At 31.8% G+C, this 24,586-nt stretch overlaps 1 protein-coding gene across 2 annotated transcripts in view; it reads left to right on the top strand.

The window, feature by feature from the left end:
• The window catches only part of LOC111688377 (myosin-I heavy chain), a 1,083,699-nt gene that overhangs the window by 718,434 nt on the left and 340,679 nt on the right, over positions 1-24,586 (top strand). Inside the window, exon 14 of one of the 2 annotated variants that reach the window (XM_046950624.1) lies at positions 8,749-9,081. In XM_046950624.1, the coding sequence (XP_046806580.1) occupies positions 8,749-9,081 (333 nt within the window). Of the gene's footprint in view, positions 1-8,748; positions 9,082-24,586 lie in introns of those variants that run through there. The other variant, XM_046950625.1, reaches the window with a different exon arrangement.

Below are 24,586 nucleotides of genomic sequence, written 5' to 3' on the forward strand. Positions count from 1 at the left end.
AGGCAACCTTGTATTCTACCGACCGCACCCATGTAATGAACCGATCGTAAAAAATCTTTCAACAGCTTTATTTGGTAATGAGTAATGTGCTTTCAAGAAATTTTCGTAAAAGTACTTTTTATGGGAGCTATGTCCAATTATGTATAAAATTCTGTATCTAAAGCATTGTTTGGTATTGAATATTGTGAATTTAAGTGATTTTCTGGAGGGGACCTAGTATGAGAGCTAGGACGAAATATGGACCGATCGTAAAAAAATTTTATAGTGCTATTTATGTATGTATATAAGAGCAATATTTTTAATGAGTTATGTACGTTTAAGAGATTTTCGGGAGGGGACTATGTATAGGAGCTATGACCAGTTATGGACTGATCGGAAAAAATTCTCAGTTATATTTCTGTGCATTAATGCAATACTTGTACCAAATTTTATATGGATATATTAGTTTAGTAATGAGTTATGCGCGTTTAAGTGATTTTCGGGAGGGAACCTTGTATGGGAGCTATGACCAATTAAGAACCGATCGAAAAAAATTTTACAGTAATATTTTTGAGCATATGAGCAATACTTTTACCAAATTTTATATGGATTTCTTAATTTAGTATTGAGTTACGCGCGTTCAATTGATTATGGACCGATCGGAAAAAAATTCATAGTAATATTTCTTTATGTGAGAGCAATACTTGTGCTAAAATTTATATGGACGTCTTAATTTAGTAATGAGTTATGCGCGTTTAAGTGATTTTCGGGAAGGGAGCCATGACCAATTATGGACCGATCGAAAAAACCTTTCTCTGTAATATTTATATGCATATGAGCAATACATGTACCAAACTTTATATGGATATCTTAATTAAGTAATGAGTCATGCGCGTTTAAGTGATTTTCGGAAGGGGACTTTGTATGGGTGCTATGACCAATTATGGATCGATCGGGAAAAAATTTCATAGTAATATTTCTTTGTGTAAGAGCAATAACTATATGGATATCTTAATTTAGTAGTGAATTATGTGCGTTTAAGTGATTTTCGGGAGGGGACCCTGTATGGGAGCTATGTCCAATTATGGACCCATCCAAAAAGATTTCCTCTTAATGAATTCTATTGACATGAGATTTTAATTTGCAAATTTTTCTGAAGATATCGACATTGCGACGGAAGTTATTAACAAAAAACCCATTTTCCGGGAATATGTACTTTTGAATGGGTGGTATATGAAATTGTGGACCCATGCTGACAATTTTCAGTAGGGATCAGGCTTTTGTGTAGAAACGAATTTGTGGTGATTTTCATGGAATTATCTGTGCAAAAAAATGCTTATTTTTTCGAGGTTGTTTTAAATTTTGATTCATAACTTTTCCCGGTGTGAACCGATTTTGCCCATTATCAATACCAAACTGCTTTGGATAATATTGCCAGTGAATTTGGTCTATTTGTTTGGTTTATTTTTAACATGAGTGTGTTTTAACCAGACAGACAGACAAATCTAAATCGACTAATGATTTTATAAGGATCCAGAATATATATACTTTGTTGGGTCTCTGATGAATATTTCTTGGTGTTACACACGGAATGACAACCTTATATATACCCTCTATCATAACTGATGGTGATGGAGGGTATAAAAATACTAAAAATATTTTGAACAGAACCATATTTTAAATATGCATACTTTTAAATATGAAGTAAATACATAATTATTGCAAAGTCAGACACTAGTGCTGCTTTCGCTCTGCTACTCGTACTTTGCAGCTCTCACTCTGCCTTGTTTTTATAAACATGCATACAATAACATAATTTACCGTATGATTATTTATTTTGTTTTTTGCAATTTCTGTCTGAGCATGAAAAAAATCTAAATTTTTGATGAAATTTTCACAGGTTGTCTTGGATTTTTGCTCATATCTCCTGCTCATATCTCTAACAGATTTATTGATGATTCGGATTTCGTAGATATTTGGGTCCTCTAAAAACTGATTTTAACAAACACACAGACGGACATAGATTAATCAACCTTATAGGTTCGGAGTATTATATTATAGAAATTACAAACGGAATGACAAACTTATATATACCCACGAAGGTGAAGGGTATAATAAATAAAATCCAATATTTTTGTCTATTATTTGAATTTAATCATACAAAATGTGTTGTTCAATACTGCGAATTTTTCGGTACTACGAAATATATAATTCGTACTAGTGGATGTCCACTGTATGTATATACATACAAGTAATTCATAAAAATAACAAAAGTTGAAGCCTTATGTGAACTACACACATACATATGTATGTAAACTTTCGTTCTTACATTAAATTTCTTCTTTCTTGACACACGCCATTAAATTTGGTGTTATTTACAAAATTATAAAACTCGCGATTAACTCTTTTTAACTCGCGAGTAACTTGCGAGTCAAAAAGATTTAATCGTGGGAAAATGAAATATTTAAATCGCTCGAATTAAACTCGATCGCTATCCGTATCCTGAAATTAACTACCTTCAAGGTAGTAAATTTAGATGTAGATTTTAATAATTGCGATTTTACTATTTTGACACTGTTGTAACAAAATTTGGAATGTAAATATAAAGATAAAATAAGCCGTACAAAACTCAAAATATGCTCTTAAAATTTAAAATATATGCCCCAAAAATACAATTTTTTATTATTTTTTAAAATTGAAAAGCTCAAAAAGACTGAAATTGTAATGAAATAATAAATGTTTAATGTCATATTCTATATCCTACAACATTTTTTTTATATATGTTTCATCTCATAGTTTGAAGAACTAGTATAATAGAATTCCGTTTTATATTCAGATAACCAATAAATAACATGAAACCATTTGGTCCCCAAAAAACATATTTCAAACGACAGAGCTTGACACATTTCTTCCAATTGTATTCATAGCTTTTAAAATAACATTTTAATCGGTGTTGTCATAAATTCCAATAATTAGTTTTTTAAACTATAAAAATGGATTGGTCTCATGAAATCAAAAGTAATCGGATTTTTGTCCGATTTAAAATATAATGCTTTATTGAATAAAAAATTATAACACAACGAATTTTTTTTTTGCAAAATTGTAAAATAGGCTAAAAAATTAAAAAAAATATAATTTTATTATTTAAAATAAAGTTTTGAAAAGAAAATTAAAAATGTATAAAAACGAAAAAAGCGAAAACATCAAAATATGCACTAAAAGAGTAAAATATGCTCTAAAAACTCGAAAATATGCCTTAAATATGCTAAAAAGTAAAATCATGCAAAATTATGCTCTTATGGGTAAAATATGCAAAAATATGCTCTAACAAATCGATGCCAAAATTCTCAAATTGGTCTGAAACGTGTAAATATCTTATCCATGATTCCATATGACGCACCACAAAAAACATGCATTTGCATATTTTGGTTTCCCTGCTTATTACAAATTTATTAGAATTTTGGCATGAATTTAAAACGCATTAACTCGAATAGGCACTAAAGAACTCATGAAAATATCCCTTCTTCTTGAAAAAATTCAAATTTATTTTGATGGGTGGTGACATGTGTACTTCTTCAACCGATTACATCCATTGAAACATATTTGAGATATGAGGCGGTGCTTATAGCCGAATGGCCTTTACTTTAGGCGAACTGGCCAGAAGCGGTTATAGGTCACGTTATCAATGTATAATGGACACATTGGAAGGTTATACACAATCATCGGAAGTGCCTGATCGCATATAATACACAGAATATGTCGGAAACTTTTAAACCCTGATCCCAGATAGAATGCCTTAGTCAAAGCGGAACGGATGCCAGCAGGAATTCGTTGCTACACGGATGGCTCTATATTAGGGGACAAAGAGGGACTGTGGTTCTATATTGAAGACCCAGACATAGAAATATACCACCGAGCAATAATGGAATGTAGAGAATAAATATGGCGCCCATAAGGCTTAATATATTTACCGACAGCCAGATTCTAAACTTACTTGACTAAAGAAAAAGCAAGAACTTGAAATTAAGTACAGAAGTTTGACTTCTTTCATGTCAATACAAAATAAAATACTTGTTTACCAACAAATCTTGAAACCAGTTTGGACGTCAGCTTTAGGGAGTTGTCAAAAACTAAACAATTAAACACATTGAATTTTTCAAATTAAAGTTTTTAGACGCATGGACAATGTGCCATGGTACGTTCGAAATCGTGACCTTTATCATGATTTAGGTATAGAGTTTATCAGAGACGTAGTGAAGAAACTTGCAAAATAAAAAATTATTAACACATGTGAACGTCAGAAGACTTTACTTCATCCAAGGCCAACCAAATAGCCTCCAACGCATTAAACCACATCATCTGGTTTAACTAAACCAATATTTTGGATATATTTAGTGTTATATCTAATTCTTACTACTAATCATTGTATTTAATCGAAAAATAACTTTGAAGTAGACGTAAATTCCTCTACCAACATTTATAAGGATAGGCCCATATCTTCCCCTACTCCCTTTTGAGCCCTCTTGTAAAAAATATATTTTTTTGCTAAAAACTAAGTAATAATATTTCGGAATAAAGTTAAAAAACCAATCAAATGCTTTTTTTATTTTAAATAATCCCATTTTTTAACTACTAAATGGTGTAGGGTATCATATGGTCGGCTATGCCCAACTATATATTCGTACTTGTACAAAATGTATACGGATTCAGGATACCGCAAAAGAGTGGTCGTAACAGTGGTGGTGGCTTTTGTTGTATTTTATGATTGAGTTTGCGAGTGTTAAATTGTGAATTTTTGTAAGTATGTGTGTCTGTGTAAATGGTTTACTTATAAGTAGTTAACTAGTTTGGCTTTGGTTTCTCATTTGGGGAGAGGGCAGTCGGAAAAGTTATTTTAAAAGTTTAAATCAAAATATCTTAGTGTAATTCCTCATCTTCTTGTTTTTTACAATGCTTATATCTGACCCAAAATGGAATACAACTCTCATGTATGGTTGGTGCTTCTAAGTCTAATTTAGACTACAAGGTGATAGAAGGGTATAAAACTCCATTGATTTTCTGGAGCACAGTAACAATGAATTGAACAATGGAATATGTTTTCTTGAAATTAGGATGCATGTTACCGAAGCATGACACTTTTCCAGAACACAGCCTTTGGCGGTCGATTAGGCAGTGTTTAGTAGAATAAAGTTATATAAAATACTCTTTCTTTAGACGTTCTTTTGGCTAAATTAAAAGACCCAGGACAAAAAGGATTAAAATGTGTGATCACGTTCATTTCTCACTTAAATAGAACACTTAAGACAAGGGAAAATTTAAAGTTCCTCTTTTGGCTAAACTAGAGGATCGTAGAGAAAGAAGTTTAAAATCTATAAATACATTTCTGATCATTTAGATACGACCATTGACTTTGGTGTAACACATTATGCAGTCTTGTTTAAAGGTGTATGCAGTCTTTACTAAGGGATACAAATTGGAATCTTGCACAGGAGACGAAGTTTATTTGTTTGATGCCAACATAAAAATATCTTATAGACTTTTGAATAAATCTAGCAACTTTCAAGCGGAGATCTTAGCAATCTGGAAAGCAATGGATATTAAATACAAAAACACACATTACATGTTCTGGTTGATGGCAACATAAAAGTGTGTTATAGTGTTTCAGATCAATGTATCGTCTTTAAGGCGGAGATCTTAGCAATCTAAAAAGTCAAAGATATTATTATGACAGAGATAAGAAGCAAAGATTTATGTTGTTAGTCTTAAAACTTTATATAACTTAGCTTGGTAACAAGCTGCAGAGATAATTGGCCAGATAGGACACTGATCTGTTATTACTATAAACAACTTCATTTCAGAAAAAATTCCAAAACTATTACTGGAACAGTAGACTGGAATGCAGGTTTTCGAACGCACTATGGGCGAAGGTTTATCCAAAAGTAAAATAAGTAAAAGATTATGATCGCGCAAGGCCGACCATATAACACTCTGCATGCCTCAGATATACACCTATAAGCCATTTATTGTTGAACAGATTTGTGGACATTTTAGTTAAATTTTAAAGGAGGCTTTTTATAGGGGTGTCAAATAAGGCCCAATAATTATAAAATTCATGAGAGACAAGACTAGTAGGAACTTGGTTTTACAGCTTTTTGCCGAAATTAAACATAATTATGAACACTTGTATGGGAGCTAGGTGAAATAATGGACCGATATTAACCATTTTCAATAGGCTTCATCTCCAGTAACATAAAATATCATGTGCCAAATTGTGTTAAAGTAACTTCAAAATTGCGACCTGTAGTTTGATTAAAATTTTACAAGAAAAAGGTTTCTCACTATCACTAAATTAATTTTAGTGAAAATTTTTCTATTACCACTACCACTATTGCTTAGTGAGGCTGTTATTTTTTAACTCACCACTAAATAGCTTTTAGTGATAGTGAAAAATTTTGCACTATCACTAACTCTTAGTGGAAACTGGAAATTTAGTGCACTACCCCCAACTCTGATAATTTCTACATTTTTAAAGATAATTCAACAAAATTTGGTATATGATCTTTTGTAGCACCAAAGACGAAGACTGTTGAAAATTTTTGTAATTTTTGCAAACACCTCGCCGCCATACTAACGGATCCGAAAATATCACTTTTTAACTCCTAATTATGTTAATAATACTATCCCTTTAAAAATTGGAAGATCTAAAATGTTTATAAACCTAAACCTTTATGCCGATTTTAATAACGATTGGACCTCATTTGACCCTAGTTCCATTCAAAGTCTAATCTCAGAAAAACACGTAAACGTCGGTAACTCACCTCTAATCACCGGTATTATGATAAAATTTGGCACAAATATGTTTTATATGAACTAAAATCACGCCCTAGAATTTTGTGAAGATCGGTCCATATTTCTTGGTCAGGAGAAAAATCTGTCACATACGATATTTAAAAATGTTCATTATAAAATTATATTATTATTTTTTTATTTAAAAATTATGGATTACTAATGAAAAATATGTCCCATAATAAATTATAAAAAGATACACCACAGATTTCACAGATTTTCGTAAATATTTATATCTACTTTAAAAGCACTTCCGTATTTTGTCACGTATGATATACCACTGATTTTAAAAATTCGTTCTAAATAAGAATTTAACAAGAACAACAAAAAGAGATCGAAATCAGGTTGAATGTTGAAGTTGGACAGATTGTTAAAAGGCAGTTATGTGTATAAGATTTCTAGCTTTTCCTTACTTTTGTTGCATTTATCCAGGTATATTTTCTGGTGTTTCTTGGATTTTGTATACTACTTATTGTGCTCTTTAAATCGGATATTAGACTTGTAGAAGTATCAATTTCAAAACTTAAATCAACATAGAATCAACTAATTCTTCATCCAACTCATTGCATGGTAATAAACTATATAATCGTTTTTCCACAGCAAACTCTTTGGATTCTGCTTTGGTGGAGTATTTCAAAATGTGGTCATTATTTGGCTGCTTTCCTGAACTTAAGTAAACTATAAGAGTGTTGACTACTTTTATTTTGCGTTCATTAAGTCTAATCATAAACCTGTTACACAATTCTTGTGCAAATTGTGTGTTAATTTTGCTTAAGTTGTTGAATAAGAATTTAATTTAATTGCTTTACCCTCTATAAGTGTTACAGAATCCTTAGATAACTCTTTTAAAGCTATTTTAGATGAAAAAGGTATTAAAGAAAAGTCTAGCAAAATATGATTTACTCATTTCACATAGTTTAAGAACTGATATTAACTTTAACTCTTTACCGCCTCGGTTTTTAACAAAATATTGGAGCATTTTTTAATGTAGAAGTTTAACTAATAAACGTACTGCTTAACTGATGAATGTACGTTTAATAAAACAATACATTGCTAATTGTTCGTATATATAAAATTGGTTGAGTTGATTTTTATAAACAGTCTATTTTCGAAGTGCATGTACATCTTCCAAAGAAATTCTACTGGCTAATTTTATGGACGGATGACAATATTACTTACATCGACACAGGTCTTACAAACTTTAAGAAATAATAAAAATTATCTCCTTTATCACTAGACTCCTTCTAAGTAATCGATGAAGTAGTAATTGAAAAGATAAGATTCGGAAGTGCTTTACTTTAACACCTGTAAAATAAATTAACTACACCTATAAAATAAACTAATTACGCATTAAAACCCATATTTACCTGTGACGCTCTTAATAATGCTCTTATTTAGATATGGTATAGGTAAACCTATATACAGATTAGAGTGTTCCGAGCTTGTATGAAGGAAAAAAAAATTATCCTACAGGCCGTCCCCCCTAGAATTGTTCTATGGGTTATAAAAATAAGTCGTGCAAAAAATTAGGTCAATAGGTTAACTGGTGCCGCAACGGCTCTGAAGTTTGAAGATGCATTTACAAGGGGAAAATATGAATTCTTTCCAGTTTTCACAAAAGTTTTGTCATTAAATAATTTGTTTTGTTTTTTATTGTCAAAGAATCGTAATGTACACAGAATTAGCGTTACAAAAAGATAAAAAACACAAAAATTTGTTGAAAAATGTAAAAGTTATTAAAAATTCTCCAGGTCATTATCGTTTCTCAGAGCACTTGAATTCGAAATGTAATAAAAAATTCTAATCTTAGTTTTTTTGGAGCACTCTAATACAGATAGATCAAATACAAACCAACAAATAAAGATACTTTATTTTTAAATATTCCTAAATTTATTAACTATATAATTTGTTTCTTTTCTGTAGTGCTTTTTTAAAACTCAAGGTACCAGAAGACGACAATGGCCTCCAAGTCGCGAAGAAATTTTATGCACTGTTAATCGAAGACCATGTTACTCTAGGTTTCATTTTATGGACGGTCAGTTTTACTCAATAGAGTTTCATCCCAGCTCTACGGCTTTCGAAGTTATGGAACTTATTAAGAAAAAAATTGGACTTCAAGACAATTCTATGGGATATGCCATTTATGAAGTTGTTGGAAACACCGAAAGAAGTTTACTTTTCGAGGAAAAAATTGCAGATGTTATGGCAAAATGGGAAAAATATAGAAACGCTACACAGCAAAGTTTAAATATTGCGGTACGTATTTTCTCTTTGTATCTATAATGTTTTTATTATCAGTTTATTTCTATTACATTTATTTACTTACAATAAATTTGCTTATAATATTATTGGGTCGAGTTAACAGCTTTTCCAAATAGGGTAAGGTGTGTTGCCAAATAAAACACAAACAGGTTTTCTAATAAACCTATTGAAAATGGGCAATATCTGTCTACGATTTAATATAGCACCCATATTAGGTTCCCTTCAAAAAATACTATAATGCAGATAACAACCTTATAAAAGCGCGGATGAAATTCGAAATGTACAAATTTTTAAGCCACCAAAATATTTTTGTAAAATACTATTAAAATCGGCCAATAATCAATCCTACCTCCCGTATAAAGTTCTCATTAGAAAATTACTTTAACGTACGTAACTCGCTTAAAAATGCCAATGTAGCAACTAAATTCTACATAAACAGGGTTTTTAGGAACTGTTTTACTTATTGCAAACATTTAAAAAATCCATAGAATCACATCTAAATCAGGAAGCATTCTACTTTAACATTGCAAAACATACATTTTTATAAATTGCAAAAAGTAGTAGAAGATTTGTTTCAATGATAACCGATCTTTTGATTTAGTATTCATGCATTTCTTTGTTCAAAAATAATAATAAAATATGGATTAAAGGTAACATTAAAATTTTATTCGAATATTCGATAAAAAATTGTTCGAATTATTTTTTATTCTAAATTGGAAATTTTTTATTCGTTCGAAAAAAAACAAAAAAAATGTCCTCGATAATTCGAATAATTTTTATTCGAATGTCAACCATAGTAGATAGTGCAAGTTTTAAAATTTCTAACACATCGTGGGTAGTTAGATTTTTTATGCTTGTATTCACAAGTTTAACTTTTAAAGGAAAAGTTGAAACTTGTCCAATCGGCTTAGAATCGTTTTCTGAGTCGATTAAGCTTTGTCCGCTAGCTGGCTGTCCATGTAAACCGCAAGGTACAGGTCGCAATTTTCAAGATAATTGGATGAAATTTCGCACACGTTTTATTGAAAATGGATAAAATCGGTCCATTATTTCGCTTAGCACCTATACAAAAGTACCCCTCGAATAGGGCCATTGGGCTCATAATTAAGTTAAATGTTCTATTATGTCAACAAAAGTCGGCAAAACTTAGGCTATGCCCGACTACACATTCATACTTGTTTTATTTATAGTTGTTCATTGAATATTTTGTTTTATTAAAAATATTTTTTACTTTGTTTTTTGAAGTTGTTGAGTAAATATCTTTTGTTTGTTTTTCATAAGAAAAAACTTTTATTAATATTAATAGGTTATGGGCCCAGACCCAAACCTCTGATATACATATATAGTAAAAAGGTTTTAACGCAAAATAAAGAAAATGGAAAGAAGATATAAAAGAATTCACTTGTTAAACGGAAATAATTTCACAACATGGTTTCCCCAAATGGAAGCCATTTTACACAAATGCCGTCAGTTGCGTATGCTTAGAGGAGAAGAGCAAATGTCAAGGATCACTCCTATTTAAGAAAATGCTACGGAAGCGCAAATAATTGTTTATAAAGAATAAGTAAGGAAATTGCGTGATTATGAAGATAAGAATCAAGATGCTCGTGCAGAAATAATTGTGTCATTGCAACCTAATATAATAACAATGGTGAAAATTTTCAAAACTTCATCTGAAATATGGTCTTATCTCAAGAAAACTTTTGATAGAAAATCAACTAGAAAAAAGGCGGAACTATTTCGTAAATTATTAAATTTGAAAATGAAGGAAAACCAAAACATAATTTGATATAATTATATCTGATTTACCTGAAATGAATGATGATATGGATGAAGACATTTGAACCGTAATGTTATTGGATAGCTTATCATCTAAATATGAATCTATTAGAGCAGCATTTGTGCTACTAATTAATTTCTAACTTTGAATATTTTACGATCTAGATAAATCGCGATCGTGATAAATTTTAATTTGAATCAAAATAAACAAAATAAACAAACTACTTATATTAAATGCGAATGAGTCGGAATCCATAAATACAAACCCATTACAACCCATTATACAGTGTATCTCAAATCAGAATAAATCGCGCGATAGATTTTATGAATTAAACTGGAATCAAAATAATCAACAACATATAATAAATACAAAGAAATCCGAATAAAACAATACTTGGGAATTAGTGGACTTGCCGAAAGGATGAACTACTATTGGATGCAAATAGATTTTTAAAACCAAAAACATAAACCAGATGAAAAAGTTCAAAAAAGAAAGGCACGATTTATTTTTCGTTCGAATAGCCGCATGGGAAATATTGGTTCCATATAGAAAAGTTAACAAAAACGACTTTTGAGTTTATCCGTTATCAAGGTCAAAATATGATTAATTTAAATTTGTACAATAATGTAATTTCAATGCTTAAACGATATGGATCGTATTCCATATCGCAGAAAACCCCAATTTTCTGTAATAAAAAATTCGTATCAATATTTATTGAACGTGTAACATGATTTGTAATATCAATCACGATACATTTGTAAAATTTGAAAAATAAATAAAATAAAACAAATAAAAATTAAATATTGTTTGCTAAAAAGTTGTTAAAAAATATAAAAGGAAATTACTTTTTCCTAAATTTGTGTTATTTCGGAATTTTCGCGACATTCGTTTAATCAAACCAGACCGGTATAACATAAAATATTGCAAATACTGACGTAAAAAATATTGAACGTGTAACATACCCGAGGTATTCATCAATCCATTTAAATGCGTTGTGGTTAAGGTATTCAAACGATTAATCGTCGATCGGTTAATCGATCAATTTTTGACGATTAATCGCTCGAATAAATGAAAATTGCCAAATTTCAAATAACGAATAAACCGAATAATTTATATCTATTAACCGATTAAGAAAAACTTATTTTTAAAAAATAAAATTACTGCATATCATATACAGAATTCAATATTTTTATAATAAATTTACTTTCTCTATTAATTTCTTAATTTCTTTATAATAAATAATATTTGTTGGATGATTTTTATAACAATACTTCAGAAACATTGTAATAAGTTGTTCTGATTTAACTACTTCTTAGAATGGGTTTATGCAGAACATTTCAGATTTCTGAAAATAAATCTTGAAAATAATGATATCACCTTTACTTTCTACATCCAGTTTTGAGAAATAGTGTTGTGTTTCTAAAGTATTTGTAATAAGTTCTTCAGCAATACATAGTTATAGACTAATTCATTGGAACGTATGTATTCTGGAACTAGTTGATAAATCTCCGAAACATAAATTAAATAAACTTAATTTCTTTATATAGAAGAGTATTTCACATGAAAATAAATAATTTCTAATATTTGAGATAAAAATTATAGAATTGAATTTAAAGTGGAAAATTATAATTTTGTTTGTTATTGGAAGAAAAATATTGTACAAAAGAAATTATTATTAGAATAACATACTTTTATTCGATTAAACGAATAATTTTGAATTATCCGATTATTATCCGGCCAACTTGAAACCCCAAATAATTATTTGTCGAATAAACCGAATAAGACAAAAATCCGAATAATTGAATACTCTAGTTGTGATCCAAATTGATCAATATATATTGAACGTGTGCCAGTGCCCTTAAAATAAAATATTTTTTTTAAATAGTATATTAAATGAAAATAGTTGATAATTGAGTACTAAAGAAAAAAAATTAAGTAAAATATTAACAATAATGAAAATTTCATGGGCAATTCCATGAAAAGGTAAAAAAACTGAAAACATAAACTTCTTTGAAACTCGTTTTAAAATGTTTTAAAGAGTAAACGAAATATTCAAATTTTACTATCTAAAAGTAATTTTAGCTTATTACTATTTTTAAAGAGAAAAAATAATGATTTTAGCTAACAATCTCTTTGATTGAGTTTTTTAATCAACTATTTTCTCTTAATCAACGATTATATTGTGGTACTTGTATCAATGCAATTATAATTTAACATTGATGTTACAAGTCGCGTACTTGGTGCAAAAACATTATTTTTTTCGTAATTTCAATATAAACGGTTCCAAGTGTATCAAAATAAATTTTTTTTCAAAAAATTTCCGTCACACGTTTTGGAAAATCTTTGTTTTATCAGTATCTAATAGACAAAATTTGCAAATATTACACAAATTTTGCTTTTTTGATAGAGTCCTGTGCAAATTTTATACCGACGTTTCCTAAAACATTTGAAAAGTTCTAACAAACTGTACATTGCAACGTATTGAATGAAAATTGCATGGCCGAAAGTTGTAAGAATTGAATGCGAGATGATATAATACCAATAAATGTCAATACAAAAATGTAACATGGAAATATTGCAGAAAAGTTGATAACTACTTAACATTAAGCTACACTATAGCTCCACTGGTCGAGTTTAATTCCAAATTTTTAGAATGGAACTTCCTTGCCACATCTTGTGGTAAAGGCGCAGTATAGATGCTATAGTCAAGAGAAAGTTGTGGCAAGTTGAAAAAGCCAATAAATTTATATTGTCAGGTGCTTATATTTTATGAATGTGCAGATTAGAGTGCCGTCGCTCCCCATTTGGAATGACCTAATTGTAAAATTAGGTCATGCAAAAACTTAGGCTGATAAAATAATGTTAACAGGTGCCGCAACGGCTCTGAAGTTTTCAAGTGCATTTACAAGGATAAAATCATTTTTTTTTTTAATTTTTTTTGCTCAAATTTGGCTATTTAACTTTATTGTAAAATAATCATAATGTGCATAGAATAAATATTTCAGAAAGATTTAAAACACAAATTGCTTGAAAACGGTTAAAGTTATTGCAAATTCCCCAGACCATTAACGTATCTCACAGGACATAAATTTGAAATGTTTCAAAAATATTTACTTATTATTGGGATATATTCTAAAAAAAACATTTTCTTACTTTAAATATATTTGTAATTACTGTTTAGATATATTCTAAAACCACATTTTTTTACTTTAAATATATTTATAACTAGATTTTTGTACCCGGCGTTGCCCGGGATTTAAAATGATTTTTAATATTAAATCTATAGATCAATTAATATTGTCTTTGCTTGTTACCCCTGAAATTAATATGTCGAAATTTAAATCTACATTCAAACTATATAATTCAGAACAACTTTCATAGAATTTACCAAAACCACAAATTTTCTCCCTTTTCAAAATTCTTTTCTCTTAAATTAGCAACAAAGCAATAAAAAATATTAATACTTACTCATTAACTTTAATCATTTTCTCCTTTAAAGCATGACTTAAACTCATCAAAGCATTTAAAAGGGCACTTCAGTAAAAATTGAGAAAGCTAAAATCAATATATATTTACTTAAAGAAACATACACTTTAAGTACGTAAAGTCTAACGAAAAAGTAAGATGAAATTTCATCCGTAAAATTAGTATGATTCATATTAGAAATAAAGAAGGTAGTCTCAATCAAACAAATTAACGTTTTCCTTATTTTAAATTTTATTGTATGCCACATGATAAAAATAATAATGGAAATTACTTTATTACCGCATTCCGTCCCTTTTTGATTTTTTCTTTGAAATAATGATATAACCAATTGAAAATCTAAGTAAAGATATATTTCTGTTTAAAATTTCTTAATGTTGGTGTGGACCTTATGAAAAACATGGAACTCCCCTTTTACCCATTTTAATCAGATTTTTCTAAAATATATCATTTGGTTGATTACAGCAAAATACTTTAAAATTTTAAAAGGATCGGCCCATTACCCGCCATATGAGGTTCCCTTCAGAAAATTACTTTAACGCTCATAACTGACAAAATGTAGCATCTTAAGGATTGGAATCGGCATAAACATGTTTTAAAAAAGCCTGAATTTCCTTGTAAAATTTTATGAGGAACGGCCCATAATTGACCCTAGCCGCCACATAAGGTCCCTTTCAGAAAAACTTTAACGATCATAACTGGCTAAAGGAAGCATCTATAGTAGTGAAAATCGACATAAAGATGTTTTATACGAACATAAATCTATTTGTAAAATTTTAAAAGGATCGGGCCAAAAGGACTTCAGAAAAGGACATAACATTCGATATGAACATATATTATTGAAACCTAAATATCTTTGTAAAATTTTATAAGGATCGGTATATAATTGACCCTAGCCCCCCATATGAGGTCCCTTTCAGAAAATGACTTTAACTCTCAGTATTGCCTTAAAAGTGCGGATTCAGTGATGACACTTGAAGCAAATATGTTTCATCCAATATGTTTCTACCAATTTTTTGAAGATCGGTTCATAATTGACCCTAAACCCCAACTAAGGTCTCCTTCAGAAAATTACTTTAACGGTCATTAATTGCTGAAAAATAAGAGTATAGAAATTTGACATACATAAATAAATTTGTTACAAAACAAAATCTCTCTGTTAAATTTTATGAGTATTGGTCCGTTATTGATTCTACCCCCCCTAAAATCTCTCATATTTTCTGAGTATCAAAACATAATTCACCGTACCCCACATAAGGTCCCCTCCAGCAAGTAATTTTAACGCTCTACTGGCTTAAAAAACAACTACAGCGAAATTCGATATTTTTAATAAGTTTCTTACAAGTCATAATCTTTCTGTCAAATATTATGAGGATTGGATTATAATTGACTCCACCCCTAAATAAGGTCAACTTAAAAAAATACGTAAACGCTTACTGCCTGGAAACAGCGAAGAAATTGGGATAATAATAGCAGTGTAGTGGTAAAATTTATCATAAACAAGTTTTATAGGAACAGAAATATCTCTAAAGGCCCTATTTCGATAATCACTCTGATGTCTATACTAATTTCGAATAGTAAAGTTCAGTATATATCAAATAAATGAGAAGAGCTTCCAAAATTTACTTTAATTTTACAGCACAAAATTTGATGGTGGGTATAGAAGATTTGGCATGGCCGAATATAACACACTTAGTTGTTTAATTTTAACTAAATCACTTTGTTAAAATTTAAGATATTTTTCAATATAGCTGTAGGTATGTAAATATATTAATTGAAGAAATTTCCTTAAACTTAGCTGTGTCATTTTATTCAAATTGAATAAAGACACGTAGAACTGAAAAAATATACAAGAAATAACAGGTAGGATATATAGTCGGGCATGGCCGACCATATAATACCCTACACCATAGGTATATTTTTATACCCTCAACCACCATAAGTGGTGATAAGTTTGTCGTTCCGTGTGTAACACCAAGAAATATTCATCTGAGACCCAACAAAGTATATATACTCTGGGTCCTTGTGAAATTCTGAGTCGATTAAGCTATGTCCGTCTGTCTGTCCGTCTGTCTGTCTGTCTGTCAGTGTAAAACACGATCACGTTAAAACTAAGTCATGGAGATCAACCAAATTCACCGAAAATATTTATTATTATCCTAAGCAGTTTGGTATTGAAAATGGGCAAAATCGGTTCACATCGGGGAAAGTTATGAATCAAAATTTGAAACAACCTCGAAAAAAATAAGCATTTTTTAAACATTCTGATGTAATTTTCTTGAAAACTATGCAAGATAATTCCATAAAAATCGGCATACATTCGTTTCCACACAAGAGCTTAATCTCTGCGTAAAATTGTCATAATCGGTTCACAATTTTATATACCTCCCATACAAAAGTACATATTCCCGGAAATTTGGTTTTTTGTTAATAACCTCCGTCGTAATGTCGATATCTTCACAAAATTTTAGAAATTAAAATTTTATGACAATAGAATTTTTTCAGAGGAAAAATTTTTTTGATGGGTCCATAATTGGTCATAGCTCCCATACAAGGTCCCCTCCCGAAAATCACTTAAACGACATAACTCATTACTAAATTAAGATATCAATATAAAATTTAGTACAAGTATTGCTCTTATATACAGAAATATTACAATGAAAGCTTTTGTGGGTCGGTCCATAATTGGTCATAGCTCCCATACAAGGTCCCCTCCCAAAAAGATATCGATATAAAATTTGGCACAAGTATTGCTCTTATATAGAAATATTACAATGAAAGATTTTTTCGATCGGTCCATATTTGGTCATAGATCCCATACAAGGTCCCGTCCCGAAAATCACTTAAACGCACATATCTCATTTCTACATTAAGATATCCCTATAAAATTTGGCACAAGTACTGCTCTTATATACAGAAATATTACAATGAAAGTTTTTTTTGGATCGGTCCATATTTGGTCATAGCTCCCATACAAGGTCCCCTTCCGAAAATCACTTAAACGCACATAACTCATTACTAAATTAAGATATCGATATAAAATTTTGCACAAGTATTGCTCTTATATACAGAAATATTACAATGAAAGTTTTTTTGGATCGGTCCATAATTGGTCATAGCTCCCATACAAGGTCCCCTCCCGAAAATCACTTAAACACGCATAACTCATTACTAAATTAAGATATCTATATAAAATTTGGTAAGAGTATTGCTCTTATATACAGAAATATTACAATGAAGGTTTTTTTTGGATCGGTCCATTGGTCATAGCTCTCATACAAGGTCCCTCCCGAAAATCATTTAAACGCGCATAACTCATTACTAAATTAAGACATCAATATAAAATTTGGTACAAGTATTACTTTTATATACAGAAATATAAGCATGAAAGTTTCTTTGGATCGGTCCATAATTGGTCATAGCTCCCATACAAGGTCCCCATAGCTCCCCAAGGTCATTACTAAATTAAGATATCCATATAAAGTTTGGCACAAGTGTTGCTCATACACAGAGAAATAATATTATGAAATGTTTTTCCGATCGGTCCATAATTAATCACAGCTCCTACACAAGGTCCCTCTTAGAAAAACACACATACAAGGTTCCCTTCCGAAAATCAGAAAAAACGCACATAAATCATAACCAAATATTGATATTCATACATTGAGCAAAAATATTGCTCTTATATACATAAATTCACTATAAAATTGTTTTACGATCGGTCCATATTTGGTCATAGCTCATACTAGGTCCAGAAAATCACTTAGATTCACAATATTTATTACCAAGTAATGATATAGACACAGGATTATGAAATTTTGTCTTTATGTACATAATTGGACATAGCTCCCATACAAAATCCTTTTACGAAAATCTCTTAAACGCACATTACTTATTACCAAATTAAGCTATTGATACATAATATGGCAAAAATATTAGTTTAGTACACTTCTATTTCTCCTATATTAAGTCCAGCCCCTAAAAGCGCTTTAGCCTTATTTAAAGAGCATTATCAATTTGTGTTGAACAAAATTTTGTGTAGAACAAAATTATATATGTATTTGTATATTGAAAACTTCTAAATCTTTCACACACATACATACATGCAAATTACTAAATTTATAATGTTCAATAAATCTTGGAATTGTAATAGATTTAACTTTTGGTATTTTTTTTCTATTAAAGACATGAGAAAACTTATTTCTACAAATATTTGATCAATTAGAAAAGTAATAACATAAAAGTAGCTGGTGGAGGGTATTTAAGATTCGGCACAGTCGAATATAGCACTCTAACTTGTTAAAATTTTTATTTTTTATAAAGAAACTTTTATGTTGAATATTACCATAATTCCAAAATATTTAAGCAATTTATTGACAAAAAAACTAAAATTTTATAAATGAGGCTTTATATAGGTCAAATATGGGCCGATCCTCGGTAAAATTGGGAAAAGCATATATTTTTAAATGACAGTTAGTTTTGTTGCGTTTCATTGCGATACAAATGGTTACAAGTAAATTTTAGACGTTTAAGACATTTTTTGGAGGGGGGGTTTGTATGGGGGCTAAAAAAAGGCCGATCCTTACGAAAAAAGCAGTGTCATTTATACTTATATAAAACTTATTTGTGCCAATTTTTAAAAAGATAGTAGAATGTTTGACGTAATTATGGAATAAAAAGTTCAAATCGGGAGGTACGGTTGTATGGAGGCTAGGTGAAATAATGGACCGATTTCAACCATTTTACATAGGCTTCGTCTCTGTGCCAAAAAATGCTTGGTCCAAATTTCATCAAAATATTTTGAAAATTGCGGGCTGTATCTTGCACACAAGGTTTACATGGGCAGCCAGCCGGACAGACATGTCTTAATCGACTCAAAAAATGATTCTGAATCGATCGGTATACTTTAAGGTGGGTATTGGACCAATATTTTTGTATGTACAAACATCAGTACAAACATATAATACCCTCCCCACTATAATGGTGTAGGGTATAACAAGTAAGAAGTTATAGTCGGGCGACGCCGACCATATAAGTAAAATAAAATTTAATTTAGTTGTCATAATATAGCATTTAAGTTGAATTATAACATGTCGCAGTTATACTTAAGCCATTTATTGTTTAAAAAACTGTGGATATTTAAGTAAAATTTTGATGTGGGCTTTTTAATAATGTTCATAATTATTAAACATAATTATGAACATAAAAGCCTTATTTGGCGGGTTCAGTTGTATGGAGCCTAGGGTATAGCACCAATATTATTGTGCGTTACAAACAATAGAACAAACCCAATATACCGTCCCCATTAATGTAGTGAAGGGTATAATTAAGCAGAACAATTGAAAATGTGTGACGAGAACTTTAAAGTTTTTGTGTTGTCAAAGAAATTTATATAAAAAGAAAATTAAAAGAAAATTTAATTGTACAAAATATTAATAAATATAAACGTATAAATATTGTGCTTATATAAATAATAATTTAAAGAGATAGTCTTGAAGCACTGCTTACGGACAACTGCTCTTGGTCCAAAGTTAAATGCCATTGGAGTGCAACAAAAAATAGTCGCCTACATGATGTGGCACATGTGAAGTGTTCTTCTGACATATTTAATAAATGGTCACAGTATAGAATTCCATTGGATTATAAATTGGTAAGTTATTCATTAAATCTCAACAAGAAATGTTCACAATTATTGTGTCTTTTTGTAGGTACATATGGATGGTCATCAACTATACCCAAAAGCAGGATTATTTATGACAATTTCGAAGCTTTATGTTTGACTCCGTGTTTGCAGAGGACAAATCTTGTAAACATTTATTCCAATATATAGAGCAAATGAATAACATAAGTAAAAGTAAGTGTTTAAAGTAAGTAAAAGTAAGTGTCTTTTGGTACCAGCTATAAAAACGTTTAATGTTTCAAATGGGGAAAATGTGTACTACATTTACCATACAAAACGGGTTTTTATTGATGGAAATACAGTAGCCACTTGTGAAGAAGAATTGATGAAAAATATCAAACAAGTCTTAAAATTTAGCCAATATTCAACATTAGAACCAGAAGAAATCGTGATTTATTTGAAGACATAAAATACCCCATACATTCCGCATTAAGTGCAATTGATATCAGTCTTAAACTATTTTTATACCCTTCACCTTCGTGAGAAGTGTATATATATAAGTTTGTCATTCCGTTTGTAATTTCTATAATATAATTTTCCGACCCTATAAAGTATATATATTCTGGATCCTTATAGGTAGCGGAGTCGATTAAGCCATGTCCGTCTGTCTGTCTGTATGAAGTCGAGAGTTTAACGTGAACACCTGCCTTGACGGCCTTCACCCACAGGATAGACTAGAGACGGTCTACCCGCGCCCCTGAATTCTTCAATGAAGAACTCAGGTAGCAATTTTTGTTCATGGCTGAGCCGGTCCATGTACAAGTACTTTGTTGAAGAACTCGAGCTATCTAATCTCTTGCCATAGTAGCCCCGTTGCGGAATGACAGGCAGCATGGGATCAATCCCAATGCAAACCCCGACAAGGAAAAAGCAATCACTGGTCTAAAGTCAATAGAAGGGGGTGACGAGTCCCAACATCAGGTGAAATCAATCTTCCGTAAACGGAAGGTGACCACCCTTATGGATGTCATGAAAGATTGCATTATTCAAAATGCAATCCCCATCATCTAATGTCCCATTCCAGTGCATTCCTTAACCTCTTTAAGCCCGCGCAACCACACTACTGAGATGGCCCTGTTGGTTTGGCAACAGCACCTAGAGACATATTTGGTAGTACCGAAATACCCAACAAAATGGATCAGATCCCTCGTTTTATGAACCGATCAATGTAACAAAGGAAATAGGAATTTCCAAAGTCAATTGATTCCAATAATTGCCCCGACAAATTAGTCGCGTAGCATGTATCAATATACCTGTTGAGATGGCAACAGCACCGAAGAACTTCCCCGAAGCGTAAAAAGGCATACTAAATCAGTACTAATCTCCAATAAATGGAGACTTTCCCGATCTTTTCCACCATTTTCCGCAATCAGTTCCATTCCCATGATCATAAAGATCGCTCTAACGGGATGACAGGCAACCATTGAATACTAACCTGACAATTCCCCAGCATATACCGCGGTCCCACTACACGACCGTAAGAAATACCGATCGGTTTAGAAATCCGGCACATGCGCTTTGTACACAGACCTGTTCGAAGAGAGAATTATCCAACCCATTAGGTATAGGATATATCAGTCCTTAAACCAACATTCTCTCCCCGCGATTTGGGTTTCAACCACAGCCACTATGTGGATCCCGAAGGAACCTCAACCAATTGACCGGCCAGGACTAGGTCCTGTGGGCAACCGGTCACCCGTAGTGCCAGATTATATGGTACTCTGGTTAGACCCCATGCCAGATCATTCCACGGAAAGGCCGAGGATACATCTGATCATCACCAGTTTATAGTCCCGGCAGACTAGAGGTATTGGTAGCACCTCTTTTCCCCGGGATATTGCAATAACACCAAGGTGTAGCTTTCACCAAGGTAACATGCCCCCGGGGGGAAAAGTAAATTGTCTGTCTGTATGTTGAAATCAGTTTTTAGAGGTCCCCAGATATCGACGAGATCCGAATCTTCAATAATTTTGTTAGACATGCTTTCGAGAAGATCGCTATTTAAATCAGCAAAATCGGTCTATAAATAACGGAGATATGAGCAAAAATCCGAGACAAACTCTGAAAATTTCATCAAAAAGCCACATTTTTTTCATACTTTGTTAAAAAAGCAACAACAACACTGTGAATTGGATAAAAATATATAGATATATATATAGATGTATTTGGTTTTATTCAGCAGTGTATTTTTTATGTTTGGATGCTGTTGGCGTCAATGAGTTGTATATTTTGTTTTTGTAAATTCTGTTCGTATATTTAGAAGTCGGTTGGTTTTATTGCGTTGTTTATTTTGTTTGTTTTTTTTTTTTGGTTTTTGTTCATTTTGGCTAAGCATGTGGTAACGCTTATATGCCGGTACTGTTTGTGTCAAAAAAGACATAATACATTCTAGTATTTGAGTGTAGTAGTATTTTTAGATTTGCTTATACATAGCTGCCTTAGTTTATACATAGCTGTATTGGTAGGTGGTAGAGCTAAATCGTGGGAGACTTTATAGCTCGATTTTGCATAAATTGATGAACATTTCGAGACAGTGACATTTCGGCAATTCAGGAAAAAGTTCATGAAAATACCGTCCCGACTGATGCGCTTTGTATTCCGTGTCCCATTGATCCCAGCTCAGCTCTCCTTAAAGGAGCATACGCGTCCTTTAAGGAGAGCTGAGGGTTTATGATGAAGCCAACAGAGGCAGCATGTTTAGCAAAATAATCGGCCAGTTCGTTGGGAGGTATACCAACATGTGCTGGGGTCCAGATAAAGAAAATATAAGTTAGATTGGCGGTTTCAATCTTCTTTAAGATCCTTGAGACAAGGAAGTTGAAGGAGGTGTTTTGCCGAAGAAGTAGGCACGCGTTTTCGCTGTCAGTGAAGATTGCCGAGTGTGAGTAGCCATCTTCTATGATGATGTCTATCGCCTTGTCGATAGGATATAGTTCACCAGTCAAGGAGGAGACTTTGTTTGGAATTTTAAACATGAAGTTATGATTGCATGAAATGTTGCATACTATACAACCAGTACTATCCGCCATGACAGACGCGTCTGTGGCAAAAATAGCATATCCTTCGCACTTAAGGTGGTGTATTTTTTCCCGAAAGATCATGTTAATTTCCACAGTGCAGGTGTTGTTTTTTGATGATGAAAAGCTGTCCAGGAATATGGAGACTTTTTTAGATGTCGTGGTAGTAAAATCCGTGCAGGTGATTTCAAAAATGTTATGGAAGGTGAGAAAGGCGTAACCCAGGCTTGATTTCCTCGTCGGAGTTTGAACAATTTGGCGATACGACTCAGGATTAAACATTTTTATTTTCAGCAATTCCTTGGATGCAAGATAGAGAGCTCTTTGATGAGGTGGGAGAGTGAGTGATAGGGCATAAATTATGTGAGTAGGCGTTGAGGAATTAAGTTCTAGGCTTCTTCGAAGTAAGTTGTTTTGAAATGTCATTATTTTTTTGTTTATATATTTGGGCGCGTGAGCCGTGGAAGATCTAGCATATTCTGTTTTCAAGAAAACCAAGGACTTAGAAAGGTTTATCGCAATATTTGGCATAAGCCCACCTTTGAAAGATGTAACCATTTTTATGGCATTACATGCTAATTTAGATTTTCCAACAACAGAGTCTGAGTTTTCCAACAACAGAGTGAAAGGCTGTTTTTGATGTATCTTCCTAAAAATTTAAAACAATTCATATTTACGATAGAATTGTCATTGATGTTTACTGACACATTCCTCCTTGCTCCTTTTGCCATATATAGAGCAGCTGTTTATGTTGAGATTTAGAGATTTGGAGATACCATAAAAAAGGTTTAATTTGGTTTGGAGTTGTCGAACAGAGAGGTCAAAATCTCGGTGTGTGGATACGATTACAAAGTCTGCAAATTGGAAAATGGCGTGTTCTCATCAGCTATTTTGTGTAATTTTGTAGTGTAGATGTTAAATAGGAGCGGGCTTAAACAGCTACCCTGAGGAAGACCGTTATACATATCGATATTGCTATTACCAAGAGTAAGTATGCGGTGGCGTAGAAATTCATATATCCAGCAAGACCAATGGTGGGGCATGTTTAGTTGACGGAGGATTGTATGTAGCGTGTCGATTTTCACGCAATCGTATGCTCTCGCAATGTCGAGAGTAACAAGAGTGACTTTAAGGTTGTTCTCCTTGGAAGCAGTGATCAAATGTAAGAGATCGTTGATGCGGAACAGTGTTTGCGGTATGCATAAGACCTTTATGGAAGTATGTTATTTTCAGACAAAAAAGTGTTGATTCACTCTTTGAGCATGAGGTTGATGGTTTTTATTAAAACTGATATTAGTGCAATCGGGCGGAAGTTCGTGTATATATCCAAATCCTTATCCCTTTTCGGAATAGGGGCAATCCAGATTTTCCTCCAATAGTCCCGTATGTCACAGTGTTGCCATGCCTTATTGAAGGCTTGAAGAAGAGATAATTTTGACGTAGCTAAGAGACTGAAATATTGTCGGGACCAGCAGCAGAAGGTTTAGATTTGTTACGCAGGACATATTCGAGTTCAGAAGTGGACATCAGAGGGAAAAA

Source organism: Lucilia cuprina, chromosome 4 (assembly GCF_022045245.1).
Source record: "Lucilia cuprina isolate Lc7/37 chromosome 4, ASM2204524v1, whole genome shotgun sequence".
In the NCBI taxonomy this organism is placed as follows: domain Eukaryota; kingdom Metazoa; phylum Arthropoda; class Insecta; order Diptera; family Calliphoridae; genus Lucilia; species Lucilia cuprina.